The following is a 25,284-nucleotide window of genomic DNA, read 5'->3' on the forward strand; positions in this document are numbered from 1 at the left end:
CCAATGTAATTTCTCTTTTGATTTCCTGGCTGCTAGTACCAGGAGCGTTGATTGTGGAGCTAAGTAACCTGAAGTGGTTAACAGTCTCAGTCTTTTCACTATTATGATGCTTCCAATTGACCCAGTGGTGAGAATCTTTGTTTTCTTGATGTTGAGTTTCAATCCGTATTGAAGGCTGCAGTCCTTGACCTTCTACAGCCAATGCCTTGGTTCCTTCTCAATTTTGGCAAGCATGGTTGTGTTATTTGTGTAATCCTGGTGCCACATTCCTCCTTATAGAGTCCAGCCTCCTGGATGATATGTTTTGCATAGAGATTGAAAAGGTACAAAGATAGGATGCATCCTTGGCATACACCTTTCCTGATTTTGAGCCATACAGTACTTCCTTACTCTCTTCTGACGACTGCATCCTGGTCCAAATATAGGTTTCACATAAGCAGTCAAGTGTTCTGGAATTCCCATTTTTTCCAGAATTTGTTGTGATCCACACATTCAAATGCTTATGCATAGTCAATAAAACACAGATAGACATTTTTCTTATACTCTCTGCTTTCAGCCAATTGCCATCTTATATTGGCTATAATATCCCTAGAGTTATGGCTTCTTCCAAATGCACCCTGCACATCTGATAGTTCTCTGTTGATATGCTATTCCAGTCAGGGATGTATCCTATCTCCATACCTTTGCAGTCTTTATGCAGAACATATTATCTGGGAGTAGGGGCTCTGTGAGGAGAAATGTGGCATCAGGATTGGAGGAAGACTTGTCAACAGTATGCTTTATGGAGATGACACAACCCTGCTTACTGCAACTGAAGAGAACCTGAAGCATTTCCTACAGAAGGTCAAGGACTGCAGCCTTTCATATGGATTGAAGTTCAACATCAAGAAAGTAAAGATTCTCAGCTCAGTACTGGGCCAGTTGGTAGCATCATGATATTTGGAGAAGAGATTGAGATTATAGACAATTTCATCTTTCTCTTATCCACAGTGAATACTCTTGGCTCCAGCAGTCAGGAAATCAAAAGAAGAGTTGCATTTGAAAAGTCGGCTGTCAGGGACATCTCTAGAGTCCTGAAGAGCAATAATGTCAGTCTAGAGACTAAGGTTCACTTGATCCAGACCATAATCTTCTCAATTACTTGCTATGCATCAAAGAACTGGATAGTAACTAAAGATAATTGGAAAAGAATCGAGTCCTTTGGATTGTGGTGCTGGAGAAGAGTGTTGAACATACCATGCACTGTCAAGAGAATAAACATTTTTTTCCTAGAGAGGGTTAAGCCAGGTTTCTTCTTGGAAGCAAGGATTTTGAAACTCTCTCATATACATTGGGCATGTTGCCAGGAGAAGTCTGTTCTTAGAGAAGACATGACACTTGAAAGAGTGGAGGGAAATGCACAATAGGAAAATGAAGCATAGGAAAGGAATTGACAAAGTGATTGGGATCACGGGGGCTAGTATTCTGAAGACAGTGAGATTGGCTCTGGATAGATAGGACAGCATTTAGAGGTATTGTTTAAAGGGTCATTATGAGTCACATTTGACTTAACAGCACATAACAGCAACAACTGTATACACTCACATATATAATAAAGATATTTTAGGATTTGTTTTATTTCACATTTCAGGACAACAAAGCCTGTATCATGAATTTTTATTTCCTCTCCCTGTGTCTAGCTCAAGGCTTCTTAATACTCACTCATTTAAATAACTGACATCTACAAAAAATGATAATAAAGAAATTGATAATTTTAAAATATTTTTTTACTTGCACTCTGCTCCTCTGCCTCTGAACTGCCTTTGTTTTTCTTGAAGGATCTCCAGATAGATTGTAGGAAAGTAAGAAGTTAATTACACTGCTTTTCTTCCATGTGATTTTGCAAGACAGAGAAGAAAGGAAAACATGCTTCTCAGAATGCATCAAAAGGGAAACTCTTGTAGCTGTTTGTTTTAATTTTACTGCAGAAGACAAATGTCAGTTTTATAGATCTGAAAGGAAATTGCCTTACAAAGTCAGCACAACTGTATTATGAAAATATTTGTTTAGATCCAGGATTGGTGATTTTAAAACAAAACTTTTCTTCAAAGTATGATTTTTCTTGTGCTGCTTTATTTCCACAGCCCTCTCTTTCCCTTCACTCTGCCCTTATTTGACCTTCATATCAACTGCCTACATTAAAGTGAATTGACAAAGTTTTTTCAATGTTATGCTCCTAGAAGAACTTATCTTTTGCAATAATCATTTTAAAAACTAATTTTTAGAAATAAGAGACAAGATTTAGATTGTTAAATGTACCTATATGCCGAAGAAAAACACCTTTGAAGATTAAAAATAAAGCTACCAAAGGAATCCCACTAAACATTTCTTTGTTAGAAAAATGGAATTATGTGTCTGTTTGCCAGCCACTCAGAGACAGAAAATGTGTAATTTATGGTAGATGAAAAATGGCTGCAAATTTATTATAGTCTCTCCCATCAAAAGGTTAGATTTATTTTCCCACCATTTAGTCTAAGCCATCTTGTGACTTGTTTTGGTCAACAGAATATGCCAGAAGTGATTTGGTATGATTTCAAAGCAAAGCCTTAAGAGGCTATGCAGCTTCCCCCTAGAAGAGAGCCTTCTTGTAACTAAATCTAATCTCACCTCCTTGAGAATAAGATAACATGGCAGATAGAGACCTTGCAGAGATAGAAAGAGACCCAACTGTTCCAGCTGTCTACTCATCCCACCTGAAACCCTAGATATGTGATGATGAAAACAATTTGAGAGCTGCCAGACCACTGCCAACATATTGACTGATGACAGTACAGGAGTCAGTTCCACTGAGTGGAGTGGTTTAAAAGAGAAGGAACACTCAGCTCAGTCCAGCCATCTCATCAATCCACAGAACTCTGAACATGTGAACAATTGTTTTATATCACCAAGGTCTAAGGTTGTCTGTTTCTCAGCCATAGTGCATTAGAAGTGGTAGCTTTAGGTTTTTGATGGTATGGCATGGGCAAGAATATAAGAATATTTGACTAAATACTGGATGCAGTATATTCATAAAGAAATTAAATTAATTTTCTATGATTTTTTACTTTTTCATGAATTAAGACTATTCTCTTCTCTAGGAGTTGATAATTGCAAAGAAACTAGCTTTGTAAACCATGTAGAAGTGGTGTTAATGGCAACAAGTAGGTAGGCAAGGGACATCATGCTAGGAAAGATGGGAGGTCAGTGAAGGAGAAGAAAACCCCCAAATGACATGGATTGACATGATGACTTCTGCAATAGACTTGAGTGTTTCAGAGATGATGAGGATGGCATAAGTTAGTAGGGTTCAGGTCAGCTGTTCATAGGATCACTATGAATCATACTTGACTTGACTGCACCTGGCAACAAGAAGAAGTATCAAAATGGTCCTTGGGACAAAGATGACAAAGCTTATTTCACATACTTTGGACATGTTACTAGGAGAGGCTAGACCGTAGAGAGGGACATCTTGCTTGGAAAGGTGGAGAATTAGTGAAAGAGAGGAAGACCTTCAACCAGCTGGCACAGTGACTGTAGCAATGGGCTTGAGTGTGTCAGAGATGATCCGAATGACACAGGATTGTACCCTGCTCAGATCTGTTGTTCTTAAAGTTGCTCTGAGTTGTACTTGACTCAACAGTACTTAATAACAAGATATACCAGTTCATGTTCTAATCTCTGTGGCTATATAGTAGTGAACTGTTAGATCTCATCATGTCTTCAAAGAAGAATAGTAGACAGAAAGAACAGTCCAGTGTTAATAAGTGTTAATAATATTCTTTTGACACTCATCACAATAGTGAAATGTAAGAAACAATTTAAGGCTTATCACCAGGCCGCTATGAGTCGCAGGCGACTCGATGGCACATAACAACAACAACAACATACCCATAGAATGGAATAGTATATATCCATAAAATAAATGAAATTCTGATGTACTCCTCTACATCAGTGGACATTGGAAAATAATATACTGAATCAAAGATACCAGACTTTAATAGATAAATATTTTACAATCCCGCCTTACCAGTGTCTAGAGTAGGCTAATGTATTGTGCTTAAAGTTTATTCACTATTACTAGGGTCCTAGAGACTAGGGGATATTGCTGAAGAGATCTGTTAGGGTGTTGAAATAGAAATTGAAAGTGCTAATTATGTTGCACAGCTGAGGGGTCATGTATTTTAAAGGAAGTAGACTGAGGAATAAGGAAGGTCATTTAACCTGGCTGTAATAGCAGTTCGGTAGTGCAGTGTTGGCCATAGAAATGCATTCACACTAGATGAAGAAAGCCAGTGTGGCAACAGCCTAGGATTCAGTCTGGAAGATGAGGTTGGAGAGATAGCTGTGGCAAGTATGTCCAACACTTGAGAAACACTTTGAATTTTATTCCAATTGTGATGAGACTCTTTATTACATTGATATGATCAGACTTGTGTTTTAAAGGGATTACTTTGGTTGTTTTATGGAGCATAGATGGAGAGAACCAAGCTGAGAATTAAGGAGACCACTGAGAAAGCTATTACAGAAGATTAATAACTAGCCTTACAACCAATTTGAGCAGAGTGCAATTTTTCTTTGAAATACTGAAAAAGCTAATATCTAAGAAATATTATGGAAGTGTAAAGAGCATTACTTTAAAGTTATACAGACCTAGTCTGACCTCATTGAAATGTGTGTGATGCTAAGGAAGTTACCACCATCACCCCCTGTCACCAGGAAGCTCGGGTGGCCTAATGGTAAGAATCTGTACTGCAATCTCAAAGGCAGGTGTTTCGAATCCACCACCTGCTTCATGGGAGAAAGGTGAGCTCTCTCATGTTATTTCTGCCTCTGAAAATCCACTGAATTGTCAGCTATGGGTTGGTTCCAACTTAAAGGCACACAACAACTCTCACTGACAGTAAGTTGATTCTGATTCATAGTAACCTCGTACACCATTGTAGAGCTGTCCTAAGAGTTTACAAAGTTGAAATCTTTAAGGAGCAGACTGCCTCATCATATAGGTTTGAACCACTAACCTTAAGATTAGCAGCTGAATTCCTTAACCACTCTGCTACCCAATCTCTGTGCTAAGTACATTATCAAATTAGTCTGTTGTTTGAGTGGTATTTAATTCATCAAGTTATTCTTGTTGTTAGGTACCATCTAGTCAAGTGTAACTCATAGTAACCCTGTGAAAAACCAAATTTGAACCATGTCCTATCCTGTGCCACCCTCATCTACACACTGGAGTGCAAACCATCTTTTTTGGGTTGGCAGTTCAGCTCCTTACCTATGAGTACACCGGAGCTCAATGAATATCCCATGGACTTTGAAAAGAACAAACAGTTGTATCTTGGGGAAAATGTAGCCATAGAGCTCCTTGGAAGCAAAGATGATGAAGCTTCCTTCATATTTTGTCCTTTGCACAAGTAGCTAAGCTAGGCTATTCCTTGGAAAGAAATATCATTCTGGGAAAGATAGAGGGTCAGCAAAGGAGAGAAAGTCCCTAAACAAGATAGATGGACAAAAAGATGAGAACAATGGGCTAGAATGTGTCTGAGATGATGAGAATGGCACAGGATAGGGCAAGGTTCAGGTCAGCTATAAGTCATCCTCGACGGCACTTAACAATAAGAAGCAATGATGCCCCTCGTTATTGAGCTTTATGATTTTGTAGAATATACATCCCACAGAGGAAATATGCATACATTTCTGATTGAAAAAGAATTTTCCTCCAAGTTATGTTCCTTTGTTCCTGTTCAATTTCCACATATTAATTCTCTATCAAAAGCAGTATTATAAACTTTTAAAGTGAAATAATTTATAACAACATGGACTACAAGGTGATTTTTTTTTTTCATTTTAGATGTCCTAATTGAATAAATGTTTTCACTGCAACAGGTGTGAAAAAGTTGATAATTAAGTTTCCACCCTTCTTAATGTAGATAAAAAATAATTACACTATAAAAATGTATGTAAAATGTTTCCGTATTTTGAAATATTTTTTCAGTTTTATGTTTATATTGTGTTTTGAGTGAAGGTTTACAAAGCTTTTAGTTTTTCATTCAATTCACTTTGTTATGTACCATGGAGTCAGAACTAACCCATAGCTGACCCTCCAGCAGATTTTCAGAGGAAGTAAATACCATGGAGGAAATTGTTGTTGTTGTTGTTGTTTAATGCCGTCGAGTCGACTCATAGCGACCCTATGAACGAACAGCCTGAGCACTGTTTGTACATAGAGTTTCCAGAGGCAAGCCATTTTGGAAGTGGATGCCGCTCCTGCTTCCAGGCTTGATTTAGTCGGGAAGCTCCAGCCAACACTGTCCACCATGGGTGTTCATTACCACGATTGGCACATCACTGTCACAGGCTTCAGTATCACAGCAACCACGAGTTACCTCTGTACAGCAATGCACAGACCAGTGCTATACCACCTAGAAGAATGTTTGACAGAAAGACAATTTGAACCCTTTGGGCTTAAGGCCACCTCCTGGTTCAAACCCTAGGCCCAGGGTGGCTAGCCTCACTCCAGGGACAGAGCAAACCTGCACGTCAAACACATTCCCGGAAAAGCAGTCCACTCCAAAGCTTGCCACGATTCCTGCACTCCCACCACCACGCTCCTGTCTTCTGGCAAGGAGAGCTTCCCACGAGCCTGTGAAGGCGCCAGCTAAACCAGGAACAACATGGCTGCTTCCTTCCCGGCTTCCTTCGGCTTAAGGCCGCCTCCTGGTTCATACTCATTTTTTTTTCTTGAGGAGCAGCTGGAGGATTCAAACCAGTGCCTTTGGGTTGACAGCATGCAACTCCTTACCACTAAGCCACTATTTGTAGGAATTTGGTTGTATAATTTTAATTACAACACTTAAAATTTCTAATCTTCAACTTCCTGTATATTGTATTTCCCTTGTTTTGAAGTATTTTAAGCCTGAAAAGAATTACCCAAAGTATCATATTCCCTATTTGTCCTCCTTAATACTAGGGAGTTTTACAATGTAATTGTTAAAGCCAAATTACATTATTTCATTTAATCAAAGTCATCAGTCTTTGTAGCTTCATAACTACTGTTGGGTTGTTTTTGTTTTTTTTTTAATGTGCCAACGAGTCTTCCGAGACTTATAGCAACCCTATGTATAAGAGCTCTCAACCTTGCCCTATCTGAGTAACAGTATCAGTGACTCTGACATACCTAATTGTCCCAGTTACCATGTCACTCTATCTCATCTGGTGTTTTCTCTTGTTGTGCTGTGCCTCCACCTTTCCAAGCATAATATCTTCCTCCAGGGACTGATCCCTTCTAGTCACATACCCAAAGAAGCTTCAAAATCCTAGCCTTCAAAGAGAAATTTGGTTTTTCCCTCTCCAAGACAGACCTATTTATTCTCCTGGAGGTCCCTGGTATGTTTAATACTCTTCTCCAGCACCACAACTCAAAAGCATCAGTTTTTCTGTTTTTCTTAGACATTGTTCAGCTCTCTGAAACATAGCAAATAATTGCAAAGACCATGGTCTGGATTCATTGTCCAGCAGTCAGTGAATAAGGATGGACAATGAATAAGGATGACAGAAAAATAATTGATACCTTTGAGCTGTGGTGTTGGAGAAGAGCACTAAAAATCCTATGGATGGCCAAAAGAACAAACACTTAAGTCTTGGAGAGAGTGCAGCCAGAGTGCTCTTTGGAGGCAAGAATGATGAGGCTTCACCTCACATACTTTGGGCGTGTAGTAGAGGCTTTCCTTGGAGAAGGACATGATGCTGGGAAGGGTGGAGGGTTGGTGAAGTAAGACTGCTACAGTGGACTCTTGTGGTCAGGAAATGTGAGGATGCCACAGGACAGAACAGGGTTCAGATCTTTTGTTCACAGGCTTGCTATGAGTCCTGCTTGACTAGACAGCATCTAGCAACAACAAATGGGATGGGAAGAGTTCATTCTTCTTTCTCTTGTGGAGCAGCTCGTAAATTCAAACCAAATGCCTTTGGCTTGAAAACACAGCTCCTTACCACTTAGCCATCAGAGCTCCCTAATACCTTTTACCTTTATAAATATGTATTCAGGTGTATATTTCAAATAGCGTTTACCAATAGGTTTCATATAACTGCTTTTACTCTTCCATTTCATAGTTTTGAAAATAGAAGTCCAGAAAGTTTCCTGAATATATGCAGTATGTAAATAAGGCTAATGTGGTGTTAAAGTCTTGTTCTAAATATTCTATGTAAACCTTTCTTTGGCAACATTTATTCAGCAGTTAATATACTGTTTATTACTACCTGACTTTATGGCTAAGATTTTGGAGATAATGATGAATATGGGGGAAAAATGCTGAAGGAAAATGTCAATCATTGGCATTAAATAAATAAGAAAATTGAGTATATGTATCTTCCTAGTTAAAGGTATATCTGCACCGGTTCCTTGAAATACCAGGTTAAGTAGTTTTCAAAGATATTTTATCTTATAGATGAAAGTAAATTATTTTTCATTTAAGAAACTATAGAGGTAGTGTGTTTTTGCTGACAAAAATGTGGCAGTTTAAAAGCACCAGCTTCACTGTGTGGAAGAAATACGAGACAGTCTGCTCTTGTCAAGACTTTAGCTTCTGAAGTCCTTGTCGGTTCTATTCTGTCCTGTAGGATGGTTGTGAGAATGAACCCACTCAGTGATAGTGGGTTGGTTTTGATTTTCATTGGCCATTGAGAGGAAGAATACTATCCAAATTTTCCAACCAATGTTGGTTATGTAAAAATTCTTACCAGAGTTATACTTTCAAAAGATACTTCTGAGTAAATTCTTACAAAATTACAAATAGTAGTAGTTTCTTTATGTCTCTGTTTTTCTAATAAGTAGGCCAGAGAAGAGAACTATTTAAATTTTCAAAAAATCCTTCTATATTAGAAAGATTGAGGGTAATTCTGACTAATACTAGAGAATAGTGTGAGCATTCAAAGGTAATAAATTTAGGGCTTTTACAAATCCAAATTTAATAAAAGGGTGTGTGTGTGTGTGTGTGTGTGTGTGTATTTGTGAGAGAGAGAATGAGTATCACTTGCTGTATCACTGAATACATTTTTATTCTTTTAAATTTTGATGATTTTGTTTTAATATTTTGAAATCTTACACAACATTCCTGTTACTTATATTTTATTTGAAACATGCAAAATGGAGAACTACAGAAAAATTTGTATTTTGCTCACAAAATCACTTTTTTTCTTTCATCTTAAAATAGCTGTTGTCATTGTTGTTAGATGCCATCAAGTTTGTTAGGACTCACAGCAGCCCTCTGAACACAATATTAAACCCTTGCCCAAACTTCTGCCTTCTTTATTTTCTCCATGATGCTCAAGACAGTTGTTACAGTCTCAGTATCAATACATTTTACTGAAGGTTGTCTTCTCTTTGGTTGACTCTCTCCAGTCCCTAGTATGATATATTTTTTCAAGGACTAGTGCCTCCTGACAACATGCTCAAAGTTTGCAAGACAAATTTTCACTATTTTTTTTTCTCTGATGGGAAAGTCTGCTGTTAGGGACCTCTCCAAAGTATGGAGGAGCAATGCTGTCACTCTGGAGACTAAGGTGCGTCTGATACAGGCCATGGTCTTTGCAATCACTTGTTATGCATCAGAGAGTTGGACAATCACTAGGGAGGATAGAAGGAGAATTGATACCTTTGAGCTGTGGTGCTGGAGAAGAGTATTGAGGGTAACATGGACTGCTAAGAAAACAAACAGATTCATCTTGGGGAGGGTTAAACTAGGCTGCTCCTTAGAGGCAAGGATTCTGAGGCTTCGTTCAACATACTTTGGACATGTTGTAAAGGGGGACAGGTCCTTGGAGAGGGACATCATGCTTGGGAGGGTGGAGGGACAGCGCAGGAGAAGAAGACCCCCTATAAGGTGGATTGATTTAATAACTGGGGTAATGGGATTGGGTGTGTCAGAGGCAGTGCGATTGGCCCTGGATAGAGCAGAGTTTAAGGTTGTTGTACATAGGATGGCTAAGAGTCACAGGTGACTCGATGGCACATAACAACAACAACAATAACAAGGAGTACTCTGATTGCACTTCTTCCAAGTCCACTTGTTTGTTCTCTGGCATTCCATGATATGTTCAGTATTATCTGCAAATACCACAATTCAAAGGCATTAATTACTCTTTAATCTTCCTTATTAAAGTTGAGTGTAAAATTGTAGTGTCACTTATCCAGGGCTTTATTTTTATGCATTTATTCAGTCTCCATAGATGCTGAATGGAGTCCACGAGCATGCTTACATGCTCTGTGAATTTTCCTCCAGTAGTTAGTCAATGGGAGCCATTCTACAATTTGACAAGGGTGACTAAGAACCCTTGTTACAGGTGCTAACTCTAACTAGCACGAGTGCAGGTAGGCATATATTAGCTACCTAAAATATGCTTTTAATCCAGGCTATTTAGATAGCAGCTGTTTTCTTTCTTTTGATGGATCATTAAAATAATGCCAAATGTCACTTGACCCTTTCACTTGTCTCCTGTTTTCCTTGTGGCTGTGAGATATTAGTTCCTTAGTCGAAAGACACTTCAGAAGACACTTCATCAAACATTTTTCAAGAGATGTTGAAAGTAAACCCTGGAAGTTACAGCTACTATTTAGAAGCAGACCCTGTACTTTACCTTAAATCTTCTAGCTACATTTTTTTAAATGGTAATTTTATGCATTTTAATAGAACTCTCATGCATATGTTAAAAATTTTTGTGCATTTTCTGGTAGGCTTTTGGAGTTCTCAGAGATCCCTGGTAAGTTTAGCAGTGAACCACAGTAAAGGCCACTGTTTGGGAATCCTTTACTTGTATTTGTAATTATATGTCAAAATGTCAGTGATGTACATAAAATCCTGCTCCCGACTCTTTCTTTGCCTGTTTCTGTCTCACCAGTCCAGAATCATCATCTGGGCACATCACCAGGGGCAGATAAATAGGTACCATTGCAAATCAGAGATAGTGTATGTCCAGTTCCAGATCATGTCAAGTAGAGCAAATATTGCAATCAAAGGACTCATATAACCTTTTGCCTGCCTGGTGCATATAAAAGTAAAAAATACACTGTACTATAGTTTATTAAATAGGAAATACTATAATACAAGCTTGAAATATTGTTAGAATTGCCAGAATATAACACAGAGACATGAAGTGAGTACATACTATTGGAAGAACAGCACCAGCAGGTGGGCTGGACATAGGACTGGAGCAAACTATCAATTGGTTAAAAAATGATAAAACAATATTTGCAATGTGCAATAAAGCAAACCAAATAAAACAAGATATGCTGTGCAATGTCCAGTTGGAAAATGCATTCTATCTCATTTAGTAACTTAAGCGTATCTTGCATTTCCCAGATATGCATAATTATGTCACTGGATTTTAGGATTTTTATTTTACTACCACTTTGAAGGATTGCAAATAATTATGTTGTGCTTCCTTGATCATAATAGTTTATCTGTCCTTGAATAGCTGACATTCTTATCTGTGAGAGAGATTAGTACTGGGACATGAGGCTGTTTTACACTAATGGAAATACTGCAGAGAGTCCATATTTGATTTTGCACTGTATTTAGACCTCCACAGTAAATTCATATGCTCTCAAAGACACACACACACACACACAGAGAGAGAGAGAGAGAGAGAGAGATACCCCTAACCTACTAAACTCCTGTAGAAAAACTGATAAAATGAATTATACCCACAAAGACAATACAATGATACAGATTCTCCTACAGAGACAACAATGATCTTTACAATGGACAAGACATGCAAAAGGCAACTAGACTATGCTGCAGATAGATCAAGTAGGTAAAAATCCTTGGTGAAATGAAGATACTGATAACCTGAAGTAAAGGACTTGCATAATGAGAACTGGTGCTGTAATCTAATCTAATCAACAGGAGATAGGCAGATTGATTTTCATTCTTCAAACACTTTAGCAGTAAATTAAATTGTCTACAATTTAATTGTTCTTAGTCACTGAAGAGGGCATTGCTGTAGGATTTGCTGGTGTGTATTGAAGACTATCTCAAGGTAATATGTAATTGTCCTTATGCTAAAATTATGTGTGGTGGGGGAGCGATTCAGTAATACTGAATACTTTCTATTCTGCCCATGTACTTGTTAAATGTGTTTAAATATGTTACTTTAATTTGATATCTCAGCAACTCAGTAATAGAAAATTAAAGTTAAATATTATCATCTGCTTTCTTCTTTTTTTGGTAATAAAGTGATTAATGTGAGCTATGTGTCTGCCTCCACTCCCCACAGATGTCACTTTCTCCTAATGTAACCGGGAAGGAAGGCTAGCTTATAACAGGTACATCTATGTGGTCTCCTCCACATCTCATCATGTCTGCAATGTCCCAGGCTTCTTGGGGATCCACCACCTGTTCCACCAGTCATCTTGGGCAGGTTCCAGATTCTTATCTCCCTCTACATGATTTTTTTTTTTTGGTGCAACAGCGTTCACTCAGTTATACTGAAAGCTGTGGAAGGGAATTTGACCCCACAAACAGGTCTGTCCTGAAAGGGTAAAACCAGGCTACTTCCTGGAGGCAAGAATTTTGCAGCTCTGTCTCTCATACTTTGGACATGATCCTTGTTGTTGTTGTTATGTGCCGTCGAGTCGTTTCTGACTCATAGCGACCCTATGCACAACAGCCCTAAACCCTGCTCTATCCTGCGCCAACCGCACCGCCTCTGACACACCCATCCCGATTACCCCAGTCACCAAATCAATCCATCTCATAGAGGGTCTTCCCCTCCTGCCTTGTCCCTCAACCCTCCCAAGCATGATGTCCCTCTCCAAGGACCCGTCCCTCCTGGCAACATGTCCAAAGTATGTCAGACGAAGCCCCAGAATCCTTGCCTCCAAGGAGTAGCTTGGTTTAATCCTCTCCAAGATAAATCTGTTTACCTGGCAGTCCAGGGTACATTCAGTACCCTTCTCCAGCACCACAGCTCAAAAGCATCCACTCTCCTTCTGTCCTCCCTAGTCATTGTCCAACTCTCTGATGCATAACAAGCGATTGCAAATACCATGGCCTGTATCAGGCGCACCTTTGTCTCCAGAGAGACACTGTTGCTCCTGAGTACGTTTGAGAGGTCCCTGACAGCAGACTTTCCCATCCCGATACGGTTTTTGATTTCCTGACTGCTGGTGCCAAGAGTGTTGACTGTGGAGCCGAGCAAACTGAAGCTGTGAACACTCTCAATCTCTTTGTCATCCATCCTGACGCTGCCAATTGGTCCAGTGGCGAGAATCTTTGTCTTCTTGACATTGAGCCTTAGTCCATACTGAAGGCTGCAGTCCTTGACCCTTCACAGCAAGTGCATGAGGTCCTCCTCAGTTTCAGCAAGCAGGGTTGTGTCATCTGCATAACGGAGATTGTTAATAGACCTTCCACCAATCCTGATGTCACAATTCTCCTCATAGAGCCCAGCCTTTTAGATAATCTGCTCTGCATACATGTTGAAAAGGTATGGAGACAGGATGCATCCCTGGCGTACGCCCTTCCCAATTTTGAACCATGCAGTGTTACCCTGCTCTGTTCTGACTACTGCCTCTTGGTCCAAGTATAGGTTTCGTATTAGCACAATTAAATGTTCTGGGATTCCCATTCTTCTCAGAGTCAGCCACAGTTTGTTATGATCCACACAGTCAAATGCCTTTGCATAATCAATGAAACACAGATAGACATTCTTCTGGTATTCTCTGCTTTCAGCCAAGATCCATCTAACATCAGCAACAATATCCCTAGTACCACGACCCCTTCTAAACCCAACCTGGACTTCTGGTAGTTCTCTGCTGATGTGCTGTTCTAATCGTTTTTGGATGATCTTCAGCAGAATCTTGCTTGCATGTGAAATCAATGACACTGTTCTGTAGTTTCCACACTCAGTTGGGTCACCTTTCTTTGGAATGGGAACAAATATAGATTTCTTCCAGTCAGTTGGCCAAGTGGTTGTTCTCCAGATTTCTTGGCACAACTTGGTGAGCACATCCAGGGCAACATCTGTTATCTGAAATACTTCAGTTGGTATACCATATATTCCTGGGGCCTTATTTTTTGCTATTTCCTTCAAAGCAGCTTGAACTTCTTCCTTCATCACCATAGGCTTTTGCTCAGAGGACATGATCCTAGGAGGGACCAATTCTTGGAGAAGAACATCATCATGTTTGGAAAGGTGGAGGGACAGCATTAGAAAGAAAGACTCTGACTTAAATATATTGACTCAGTGACTGGGGGTAATGGGGTTAAGTGTGATGGAGAAAATGAAATTAACTCAAAATAGAGCAGGGTTCAGAGCTATTGTACATAGAGTCACTAAAAGTCACAAGTGACTTGATGACATACAACAACAACAAAGTGACAGAACTTATTAGTGATCTTTTCAGTTAAAACTAGAGCTCAGGTCACTTATGTGCAAGTTTATTGTCTTCTACAGGTTGAGAATACTGTAACTCTCATTCCCCTGACCAACTTTGTTCCAGGCCCCAGTCTAACATGCTCTGTACAAGCTGTTGTCAGATCAGGACTATCTCTCCAGTTAACAGTTTCTTTTGGAAATACTTGCAAATGTCTAGAAATTAACCAGCAGATTATATTAAGGCAGCACCTAAAAGGAAAATAGGGGAAACACTTTGAAAGTTCCCAAGGTATTTATAAATACTAGCCAAGATCTAGGAAACCTGTTTGAAAGTCATCTACAGGAGCTGTTTCTACAGAAGCTGTTGGCTGGAATTGGTGATCTGTAGTGTGCAAAGTTGACTCAATAAGGGAAGTGAGAAGATTGTGATAAGGCCTTCTATTTAAAAACCCTTTAGGGATCTTGGGCCTACCGGCATCAGGCCTAGTTTAAATTGCTTTTTGTCAAACGTTCTTCTAAGTGGTATAGCACTGGTCTGTCCATTGCTGTACAGAGATAAGTCGTGGTTGCTGTGATGCTAAACACTGTGACACTAATTTGCCAAATATGATAATGGTTACCAAGGGTGGACAGTGATTGGTGGAGCTCCCTGATTAAAACAAGCTTGGAAACAAGAGTGACATCCACTTCCAAAATGGCTTGCCTCTGGAAACTCTATGAACAGTGCTCAGGTCTTTTTTTTCCCTAGGGTTGCTATGAGACATCTATAATTCAAGGGCACTTAACAACAAGAAACCAAGATCTAGCAGTCCTATTGAATATTATCCCCCACTGTCCAGTCAGTTCCATTTCATAGGGTTTCAGAAGCTGTTAATCTTTGTGTGGGAGGAGACTGCTCATCTTTCATGAGAATACATTAAATTTCTGTCTTTTTAGTTAGCAGCCCAGCATGGTAGGCACCTACTCTTACCACCCACACATTCCATCACAATGTTTCTTGCTAGCCATTGTACCACCAGGTCTCCTTGAGAAAAAGGAGCCTGGAACACTTCCATTAGTTCAGTTAGGACTCAGTAGGGGACACACACATCTTCACTTTGCATCTGAGCCAGTCATCCTGAACCAAACAGAAGAATTATCAGAGGGTTTGTCTCGTGTGAACATTCCAGGAAGACTTGGCCTGCTAGAAGCACACTTCTACTTCAAGCAGAACTTGAAGACCTGCCTTTCAGACAGGAAAGAGAAAATTCATGCACTCATTGAATGGCACTGCAATAATGTGGGTCCAATAAAGGCTTTGAGACAGAAAAAAAAATCTATGTATCTGCCTTATATACACAAAATAAATTATTTTTTCATAAATTAAAGAAGAATATATATCTGAAGTTGTTTCATTACAGTACATATAATAAAAAATAATTTTGTAAAGAAATTCAAACTTAGTACTTAGAAGAAATGAATATTTTTAGGTATTTCTGGTAACAACAGTTTCATTTATAGTAAGTAGTGGAATAGTTACACTTTACCTCAATTAGGTCCTAAAGATGGAATTTTTTTAAAAAGCCTTAATGGAAATTTATATATCATCTATTTCATAGAACAATTTTATGTTACTGACCTTAAAGCTCTCCTTTGAATACCTGATTTATACTGTACTAAAAGATTCTTCCCGATGCACTTTCAAAATATGTAGAAATTCTACAGAATTGTTCATTTTAAATGGCATCTTCGTGTTGTCTTTTATTGATTTCAAGAATCAACTGTTGATACCCCTTATCAATGTCCCCATATTTATAAAATTTATAAATGTTCTGTAGCTTTATAAAGGCATGTGGTGGGGGGGAGAGAGTGCAACCTCCAGTCTACCAGTTCTAAATCTTTACCTTGGAAAATTCTCTTAAAAAGGAAAAATTTGTATTTATTCATCTTAAAAATCTATGTTTCCTGAAAAAACTATACATATGCCATATCAGTTTTAGGTTTTATAGTTATTATTTCTTTGAAATATCATAGAGAAGCATCAGATTATGGATTTTTTATAGGTTTTGTCTAGACAATATTGAGATTTTGTAAAAATCTATTTTAAAAAATCTCATCAGAAAATTTTTTAGTATTCAAATTCCAGTGTAAATATTCTTGGCATGTGTGTATAGTTTCAAGTCTCCAGCTCAGAAAACATTTTCCTCTAAAATATGTGTATGTTTCATAAGACGCTGCACTGCACTCCCAAAGGCATGCAATTAAAATCCACCAGCTGCTTTGCAGAAGGATGAGTAGTCTCATCCCATGCGATTTACTACCTCTGAAAACATGCTGGAGGGTCAGCTATGAGCTAGTTCTGACTCTCTGGCACACACCAACAAATATACTTATATATTTATTTGTTTATAAATAAAAATATTTAAACAAATATATATGTTTAATATGGATTGAGGCTCACTATCAAGAAAACAAAGATTCTCACCACTCGGCCAATTGGCAGCATCAGGATGGATGAAGGAGAGATTGAGATTGTTCACAGCTTTAGTTTGCTTGGCTCCACAGTCAACTCTTGGCACCAGTAACCAGGAAATTAACAGACATATTGTGGTGGTAAATTCTGCTGTTAGGGACCTCTCCAAAGTACTGAAGAGCAGTGATGTCACTCTGGAGACTAAGGTGCACCTGATACATGTCATGGTCTGCTCAGTCACTTGCTATGCATCAGAGAGTTGGACAATGACTAGGGAAGATAGAAGGAGAATTGATGCCTTTGAGCTGTGGTGCTGCAGAAGAGTATTGAATGTACCATGGACTGCTAAGAAAAGAAACAGATTCATCCTGGAGAGGGTGAAGGCGGGCTGCTTCTCGGAGGCAAGGATTCTGAGGCTTCGTCTGACATACTTTGGACATGTTTCAAGGAGGGATTAGTCCTTGGAGAGGGACATCATGCTTGGGAGGGGTTGGAGGGACAGCACAGGGAAGGAAGACCCTCTAAGAGGTGGACTGATTCAGTGAGTAGGGTAATCAGTGTAGGTGTGTTGGAGATCATGAGATTGGCACAGGATAGAGCAGGGTTTAGGGCTCTTCTTGTACATAGGGTCACTATGAGTCGCAGGTGACTCAATGGCACATAACAACAACGACAACAACATATATGTGCATATGTTTCAGGAAAGAAAATATAAATCATATGTACCATAAATTGTTGAATTTTTGTTTCAGTATTTAATGAATGGCATTTGGAATTTAATTTATACTGTTGTTGCTGTGTGCTGGTGAGTCAAAACAGAGCTATTGCTGGCCCTCCAGCAGGTGTTCAGAGGCAGTAAATCTCATGGGAGGAGATTGTGCATCTTCCTCCCAGGGAACAGCTGGTGCATTATAACTGTTTGCTTTTAAGATTGCAGCACAGCTTCTTCCCACTACGCTGTCTGTAAAACAAGTGGAAGTTAGCCTAATGACCATGATAAGGATCAATAGCTAAGTACTTCACTGCTGTCCAGAAGTTGTTCTCAGTAGAAAAGATGTGGTGATTTGCTGCCCCATCCCCACCCCCACCCCTTAAGGGCCTAGAAAACCCTGAGAGGCAGTTCTGTTCAGTCATATGGGTCATTATGAGTGGGAACCAGCTTCACAGCACACAAGAACAATAACAGTGCCTAGACGAGTAGGTGTTCAGTTGTTAATACTAATGGTTGTAGGATAGCTGAGATGCATTATTGATGGTGTTCCCTCTCAATTTGGAGTGTCTAGGCACTGTTTAGAAACATGAACTTAATGGATTTATAGTTCTTTCTCATGCCCGTCTACTTTCAGATGTAGTTGATTTCCTAAGGTTATTGGTAACTGAGCATATCACAGTAGTGTTTTGATTTCTGTAGTATGATAACAAGTTTGCTTTTAAACAGAAAATGAAAATCTTTGTGCCTGGAGTGGCTTTTGACAGCTCTTTAAGTGCCATTATTTCCATAAAGGCCAAGGCATGATTTGAATTATTTAATAGTGTTAAAATGTAAAATTTCGAGACATCTATTTTATGGCTTTCTTGAATAGAAGGGCCAAATACCTCTCCCTAGAATGTAACCAGGTATTTCTCAAATTGTTGGGTAAACAGTAAATTTTCCTCCTCATCGAATAAATGTTCCCATGACAACTTGACAGATTTGGTCTATAGAAGTCAAACACCAAGCACTATTATTCAGCTTTTCAGTACTTTCTTACATGTAATATTCTTGGCAGCTCTAATTTATGTAAAAATGAAGGAATATTTTCACATAGTCGTGCCCATGATATATATTTTAATTAGACAGAGTGGCCTTTCTTTTTTCCAGATAATACATTATTTGAAAAGATCCTATTCTCGTTCATTATGGTAACATTATAAACATTAAATAATTAAAGGAAATGAAGGAATAAGGAAACTATGGAAGCCATTTTATGTAAGGGAGCTCTTGTGACCTAGTCCTAAGGAGTTGCATTGCCAACCAAAGGCCAGCAACTTCACAGAGAAACCACCGGGTGCTCACAGCCTTTGAAAACTGGGTGGAGCAGCAACTGTGAGTTGATTTCAAGTTATCAGTACATAAAAACAACAGTTAGACATGATCTCAACAACTATACTGAATTTTGTGGTGAAAGTTTAGAATTTTGATGAAAAGTATATTTAAGTTTGGCAGCATCATAGATTCTGTGGTATAATTCACCTAAAACTTGAATTTGTCATCAGTGCTATTGAACTTTGTATACTACACGAGCTATAGGGATTTGATATACACATTGCTTTTCAAATTACTCAAAATTCTCATCTAAAAGACCATTTCATACTACGTACTCGGAAATTAACTAAATCATTATCATTTATGGTTCAGACTTGAAGATACCTAGCTGGTTAGGTACCCACTTCCATGTCTACTATATATATGATTGATTACCTAGAACACCAGAACTGAATGAGTCTATCAACTGATAGCATTTTTAAGATCTATCTAGGTACCATGAGCTCGGATGGTCCAAAGAATAAGTAATTTGCCAACCAAAAGGTCAGTGGTTCAGATCTACCAGTGTCTCATTGGGAGAACGATGACACAGTATGCTTCTAAAAATGTATCACCTTTGTTCTACAGTATTTTTGTGTGACTGAACGAAGTCAACATCAATGATGTAACTGTTAAGTATTTGGGAGAAGCAAAGGGTAGATTCAAATCACTGATCTGGTTTTTTGGTTAGTTGTGTGTTTCAGATCAACACACAACACACTGTACCACCAGGCTTGCTTATCTTTTTAGTAAATCTTTCTGAAAATAACACTTTTGTTTGGGCAACAATTGGAAATATTTCTAACATTATTATGGAACAAATAATGTGGAATAACATTTAAAATCATAAGAATTACCAGCACCTCCTGAATGGATAGTGGTGAAACCCCCAAGGTTGTGATGCTTAGACATCCTTCAAAACTAGTAACAGACTACCATGGCTCAACAATAAGTCTTATGAGGTGAATAGTAACATTGAAGATCTGTGCCCACTTTGCTGTTGTTGCAGAGTGCTGGCAAGTGAGTACGACTCAGTAGGCCTTTGACCATCCATTCTGTACCCTGTTCAATCTTGTCCCCTCCTCATTGTCTCTGAAACACTTGGTCCCATTGCTACAGCCACTGTGTCAATCCATTCCATTGAGGGTCTTCCCTCTCCTTCACTGACCCTCCAAGCATGATGTCATTTTCCAAGGAACGACCTTTTCTAACATGTCCAAGTTATGAGAGACAAGGCTTCATCGTCCTTGCCTCCAAGGAGCACTGTGGCTGCACTTTACCTTGGAACAATCAAGCACAGGATCAAAAGGGTAACATTGGCCCAGGGACAAAACTTTGCAGGCAGGAAGGGCAAGCATAGAAGGATAAAAGGAAATTGTAAACACAGGGTTAAAGGAGGAAGAGTGTTTTACATTGTGGGAATTGCAGTCAGTGTCATGAAGTATATGAGTTTAGAATGGAAACATGTATTTGCTCTGTAAACTTTGACCCAATTCATATTAAAAAGTTAAAAAATAAATAGGTAAACAGATGTCACCTTCTTGTGTGCTTGAGGTAGACATGAGAATTGCTTAACAGTTTTCTGTTTCTATTTCCAATTAGCTTTTAAAGGCCAAGACTTAGAAAATATAGAAGGGGAAAATATCTGCATGGCCTGGTTTGGATTTTCCCCTATTCATCTCTATCTAAATCCTCAAAATCTCCTTTGGTGTAATACAACTTTCTGGTTAATAGAAAAAAAGATAGAAGTCATTAAGGATTTAATTTTATTTCAATCCACATTTAACACCCAATGAGGCAGCAGTCAGGAAATGAAAAGACATACTGTTTTGGAAAGACTGCTGTCAAATACTTCATTAAAGTCCTATAAAATAAGGATGCCAATATAAAGAATAAGGTGCACCTAATTCAAGCCATGATTTTTTTTAAATTTTTTTTCATATAGATATGAAAGTTGAACAGTGACTAGGGAAGACCAAACAATAATTGATCCCTTTAATTTGTGGTGTTGGTGAAGACACTACCATGAACAAAACCATTTGAAAGAAAGGAAAACAAGGTGCTCTTAAAAGACAAAGATGGTGAAACTTTGTTTGACGTACTTTGGGCATGTTTTCAGCAGGGACTAGTCTTTGGGAAAAGACATCCTATTTAGATAAGTAGAAGTTAAAGGAAAGAGGAAGACCCTCAAGGTGGATTGACGTAATGATTCTAACCCTGAGCTTAAGCACGTTGGAGATTGTAAGAATGGTACCAGGGAAGGAAGAGTATTGATCTAGTATATGTAAGTTCACAAAGTTTTTAGGTGCCATCGAGTTATAGTGACCCTGAACACAACAGATCTGAACCTTATCCTGTCTTGTGGCATCCTCACATTTCCTGACACACTAGAGCCCATTGCAACCGTTCTTTTGTCATCCTAGTTGATGATTTTCCTCTCTCTTGTCCCACTCCAAAGTTAGCCCCTCCTAGCAATATGTCTCAAGTTCAACATCTTTGTCTTCAAAGAACACTCTGGCTGCTCTTTCTCCAGACATGTTTGTTTGTTCTTTTGGTATTCCATGGGATGTTTAGTACTCTTCTCCACACCACTGCTCGAAGGCATCATTTCTACTGTTATCATTGTTCATTGTACTGCTCTCAGATACATAGCAAGTGATCCAAAAGATCATGGCCTAAATCAGGCACAGCCTAGTGCTCAAACTGATTTCATTGCTCTTCAATAATTTTGAGAGGTCACTGACTGCAAAATTTCCCAGAGCAACATGTCTCCTGATTTCCTGACTGCCACATGAAGTTACTGGCAACTTGTCTTTTATCCATCATCATGATGTTGCCTTTTGATACATTAGTATGAATTTTTTGTTTTCTTGACATTGAGATGCAATCTGCATTGAAGGTTGTATTAATCTTCTGCAACACATGTTTAAAGTCCACCTTACTTTCAACACGCAAGATTGTGTCATCTGCATACAACAGATTATTGATGACTCCTCTGATTTTGATGCCATATTCTTCTTCATAGAGTCCAGCTTCTCAAATAATTTGCTCAGCAAACAGTTGAATAGGTATGAAGAGAAGCTATAACCCTAACATATCCCTCTCTTAATTTAAAGCCATGTTGTTTTCCTTTGTTTTGTCCACACAACATCCTCTTGGTCTAGATATAAGTTATGCATGAGCACAATTAATTTTCTTGGGATTCCCATTCTTCACAATGTTAGCCATAACTTGTCATGAGCCATGAATCACACTATCAGATGCTTTTGTGTAGTCAGTAAAGCATAGATATTCTTCTGGTATTATTTACTTTCAGCCAGGATCCATCTGACATCATCACTGGTGCCATGACCTTTTCTAAATCCTGCTTGAATTTCTGGCAGTTCCATATCTATGTACTATTCTTTTTGTTTTTGAGTTATCTTCAACAGTATTTTTTCCTTGCATTTAATATTATATTGTTTAGTTGCTTCCACATTCTATTGGCTCACCTTTCTTAAAAATGGGGAAAATATAGATCTTTTCCAGTCAGTTGGTTAGGCATCCTCCATGTTTCCTGACTGACCGGTGAGCACATCCAGGGCTGCATCTGTTGGTTGAAACATGTTAATTAACATCCCATTGATGCCTGAGCCTTATTTTTGTTTAGTTAATGCCTTCAGTGGAGCTTTAACTTCCTACTTCAATACCTTTGGCTCCTGTTCTCATTGTACTTCCTGAAATTTTTCAGTGTTAATTATCCTTTGTGCAGTGACTCAGTGTATGAGTTGGAGTGAATTCATTGTCACCTATGAACAGCAGCAGCAACTGCGATTACCTTCTTTTTTTTTCTTTTTTTTTTTTGTGCGATTACCTTCTGAGGAGTGTTTTTTTCTGGATGGCAATAAGTCAAAATGTTACTTTCCATAGTTCATGCCAGGCGTGCCAGAGGTAGCAGGCTCCCTTGAATCCTGGTTTACACCTTTAAAATTGTTCTTCTCTTTCTTTTTTCCTAAGTTAAACTGAGCCATTTTACCATTATTCTCTGTGGTATGTTAGAGCAGTGAATTACTCCTGGCTAAGGGCTTTACATCTTCAGTGTTAATTGCACTTCTTTTTCTATACTTGGCAAACTTGTTAAGGTCTTTTGCAGCATTTTTACACTGTCAGAAATTCAAATTTGCTATGATGGCTTGTTTGCTAAACTGTATCTCTTTGCTTGAGGCAATTTCCTCACAAACACAACCAACAGTGTAGTCAACTGCTGCCTTCAGCCTGTGTTGCTAAGATAAGCGCTGCTGCATCTCAGGCTCTTAGTCTTCCAACAGGGTGCACTGACCTGAGCAGGTATGTAGGACACAGACAAGTGATAGCCAGGATGGCACTGTTGGATTGCCCTGGGGTTTCATTTGGCCCTTAGGAAGAACACTGAAGTTTGTCATTTTAACAGGAATGTGTGTGTGTGTGTGTGTGTGTTGAGAACTATAAGACTTACAGTGACACTATCTTAATTTTTTTTTAATATACATTGTTTTCCTTATTAATACAGGAGGACACAGATCATAATTACTACATATCTCGGATATATGGGCCATCTGATTCTGCCAGCCGGGATTTATGGGTGAACATAGACCAAATGGAAAAAGACAAAGTGAAAATTCATGGAATATTGTCTAATACTCATCGGCAAGCTGCGGTAAGAACTTAAATATTTGGGGTATCCTTTTTGATGAAAAAGAGAAATTATTGCTTTAATTGACATATCTTCATTGTTTATCATGATCATTTTTGAAGCATATTTAGTTCTGTAAGTGTGATTGAGAGTAAGCATTGCAATAATAAGGAAAATGGGGAAAATGAATTGTTTTTAATCACCACCAGTTTTCTATTATCTGTTATTATTTATATTTAATTCAAAGTTTATATCTATCTTGGATGACTTTTAACTCATATATCACTGGTTTATAGTTGTTGTTGTTGTTGTTGTTGTTGTTGTTGTTATGTGCCATGAAGTCACCTGTGACTCATAGCGACCCTATGTACTACAGTCCTAAACCCTGCTCTATCCCTTGCCAGTATCACTGTCTCCAACACACCTATCTGCATTAACCCAGTCACTGAATCAATCCCTTTCTGTGAGTTTCTTCCTCTCCTGCTCTCTCCCTCCAACCTCCCAAGCATGACACCCCTCTCCAGAGACTAGCCCCTCCTTGCAACATGTCCACAGTATGTCAGACAAAACTTCAGAATCCTTGCCTCCAAGGAGCAGCCTAGTTTAACCCTCCCCAGGATGAATGTATTCGTTCTCTTAGCAGCCCATGGTATATTCAATCTTCTTGAATACCATTCATGAATACATATTCATGGTATATTTAATATAGGAAATATTTATACCTGTCCTACTTTCTCATGTTACCATTAATAACCTGAATCCTTTATGCCAAGTGGAATGCTTAGATAGTCTAGGGTTTTTTTTCAACCTTCACAGCAGTCCCGTAATTTAAATCTTTTGATCATGCAGCTATTACAAATTAATGAACTCATTCTTGGGCCTCTGGCTAGCAAATGATGAAACTGGCATGTTTACTAGTTTGTATACAATTATTCAGTATGCACATGAACCAGTGCAGTGTATAAAGTTTATTACTCTTGGTTCTTAGAAAGTGTTTTGTTAATCTTTTTTTGTTTTTTTGATTCATTGCTGTCTAAACATTCTAATAATTTTATTTTACTAGCTTAGATACTAGTGGTAATCCTGCTATCCATAAAGGCATGCCCTGTTCAGATTTGAGATTCAGCTTTGTGATCTTTTAATTCCTACAAAGTTAGCCCTCCATTAAAGTGGCCCCATATGTCACAGGGAGCTTTGGTGGCAGTTACTGGAATTAGGGTGCTAACCCAAAGACTCCATGTCTCTGGCACTTCAAATTCACTAGGAGAAAGGTGGGCAGCAACTTCTTGTGTAATTTACATTCTTGGAAACTCAGTGGAGGGTCAGCTTTGAGTTAGGTCAGCCTGTTTGAGAATGAGAATGAGTTATGTTACAGAGTATAATGGCTCCATTGGGTTTTCTTTTCTATAATTTTTAAGGAAATGGTTTGGCAGGTCTGCCTTCAGCTAACCTTTCAGTTATATTATGACACTGTCCTGAAAAACAAACAAACAAACAAAACAGATCACAATAGGAAACTATCTATCTGGAGTTGACCTGGAGGTTACCAGCTGATCACAAACTGATTTCACTACCCAAACGTAGATCCATTTATTCAGGTTTTAGATTTATTACTGATGCAAAGATAAAAAATAATAGAGTCAGTGACTAACTTTATCTAAAGAAAGGATGATTTTTTTACATATTAAGTTTCAAAACTGTTGATAATATCCTTTACTGTTCCTG

At 38.6% G+C, this 25,284-nt stretch overlaps 1 protein-coding gene across 2 annotated transcripts in view; it reads left to right on the top strand.

Annotated features, from left to right (window-relative positions):
• PLXDC2 (plexin domain containing 2) overlaps positions 1–25,284 on the top strand; it is a 662,310-nt gene that overhangs the window by 298,730 nt on the left and 338,296 nt on the right. Inside the window, exon 3 of one of the 2 annotated variants that reach the window (XM_006887048.1) lies at positions 23,437–23,583. The exons of the other annotated variant lie outside the window; for it this stretch is intronic. Within the exon in view, the coding sequence (XP_006887110.1) occupies positions 23,437–23,583 (147 nt within the window). The remainder of the gene's footprint in view (positions 1–23,436; positions 23,584–25,284) is intronic. 2 annotated transcript variants of the gene reach the window in all.

Source organism: Elephantulus edwardii, unplaced genomic scaffold (genome assembly GCF_000299155.1).
Source record: "Elephantulus edwardii isolate Elephantulus edwardi_28Jun2011 unplaced genomic scaffold, EleEdw1.0 scaffold00054, whole genome shotgun sequence".
Taxonomy (NCBI): domain Eukaryota; kingdom Metazoa; phylum Chordata; class Mammalia; order Macroscelidea; family Macroscelididae; genus Elephantulus; species Elephantulus edwardii.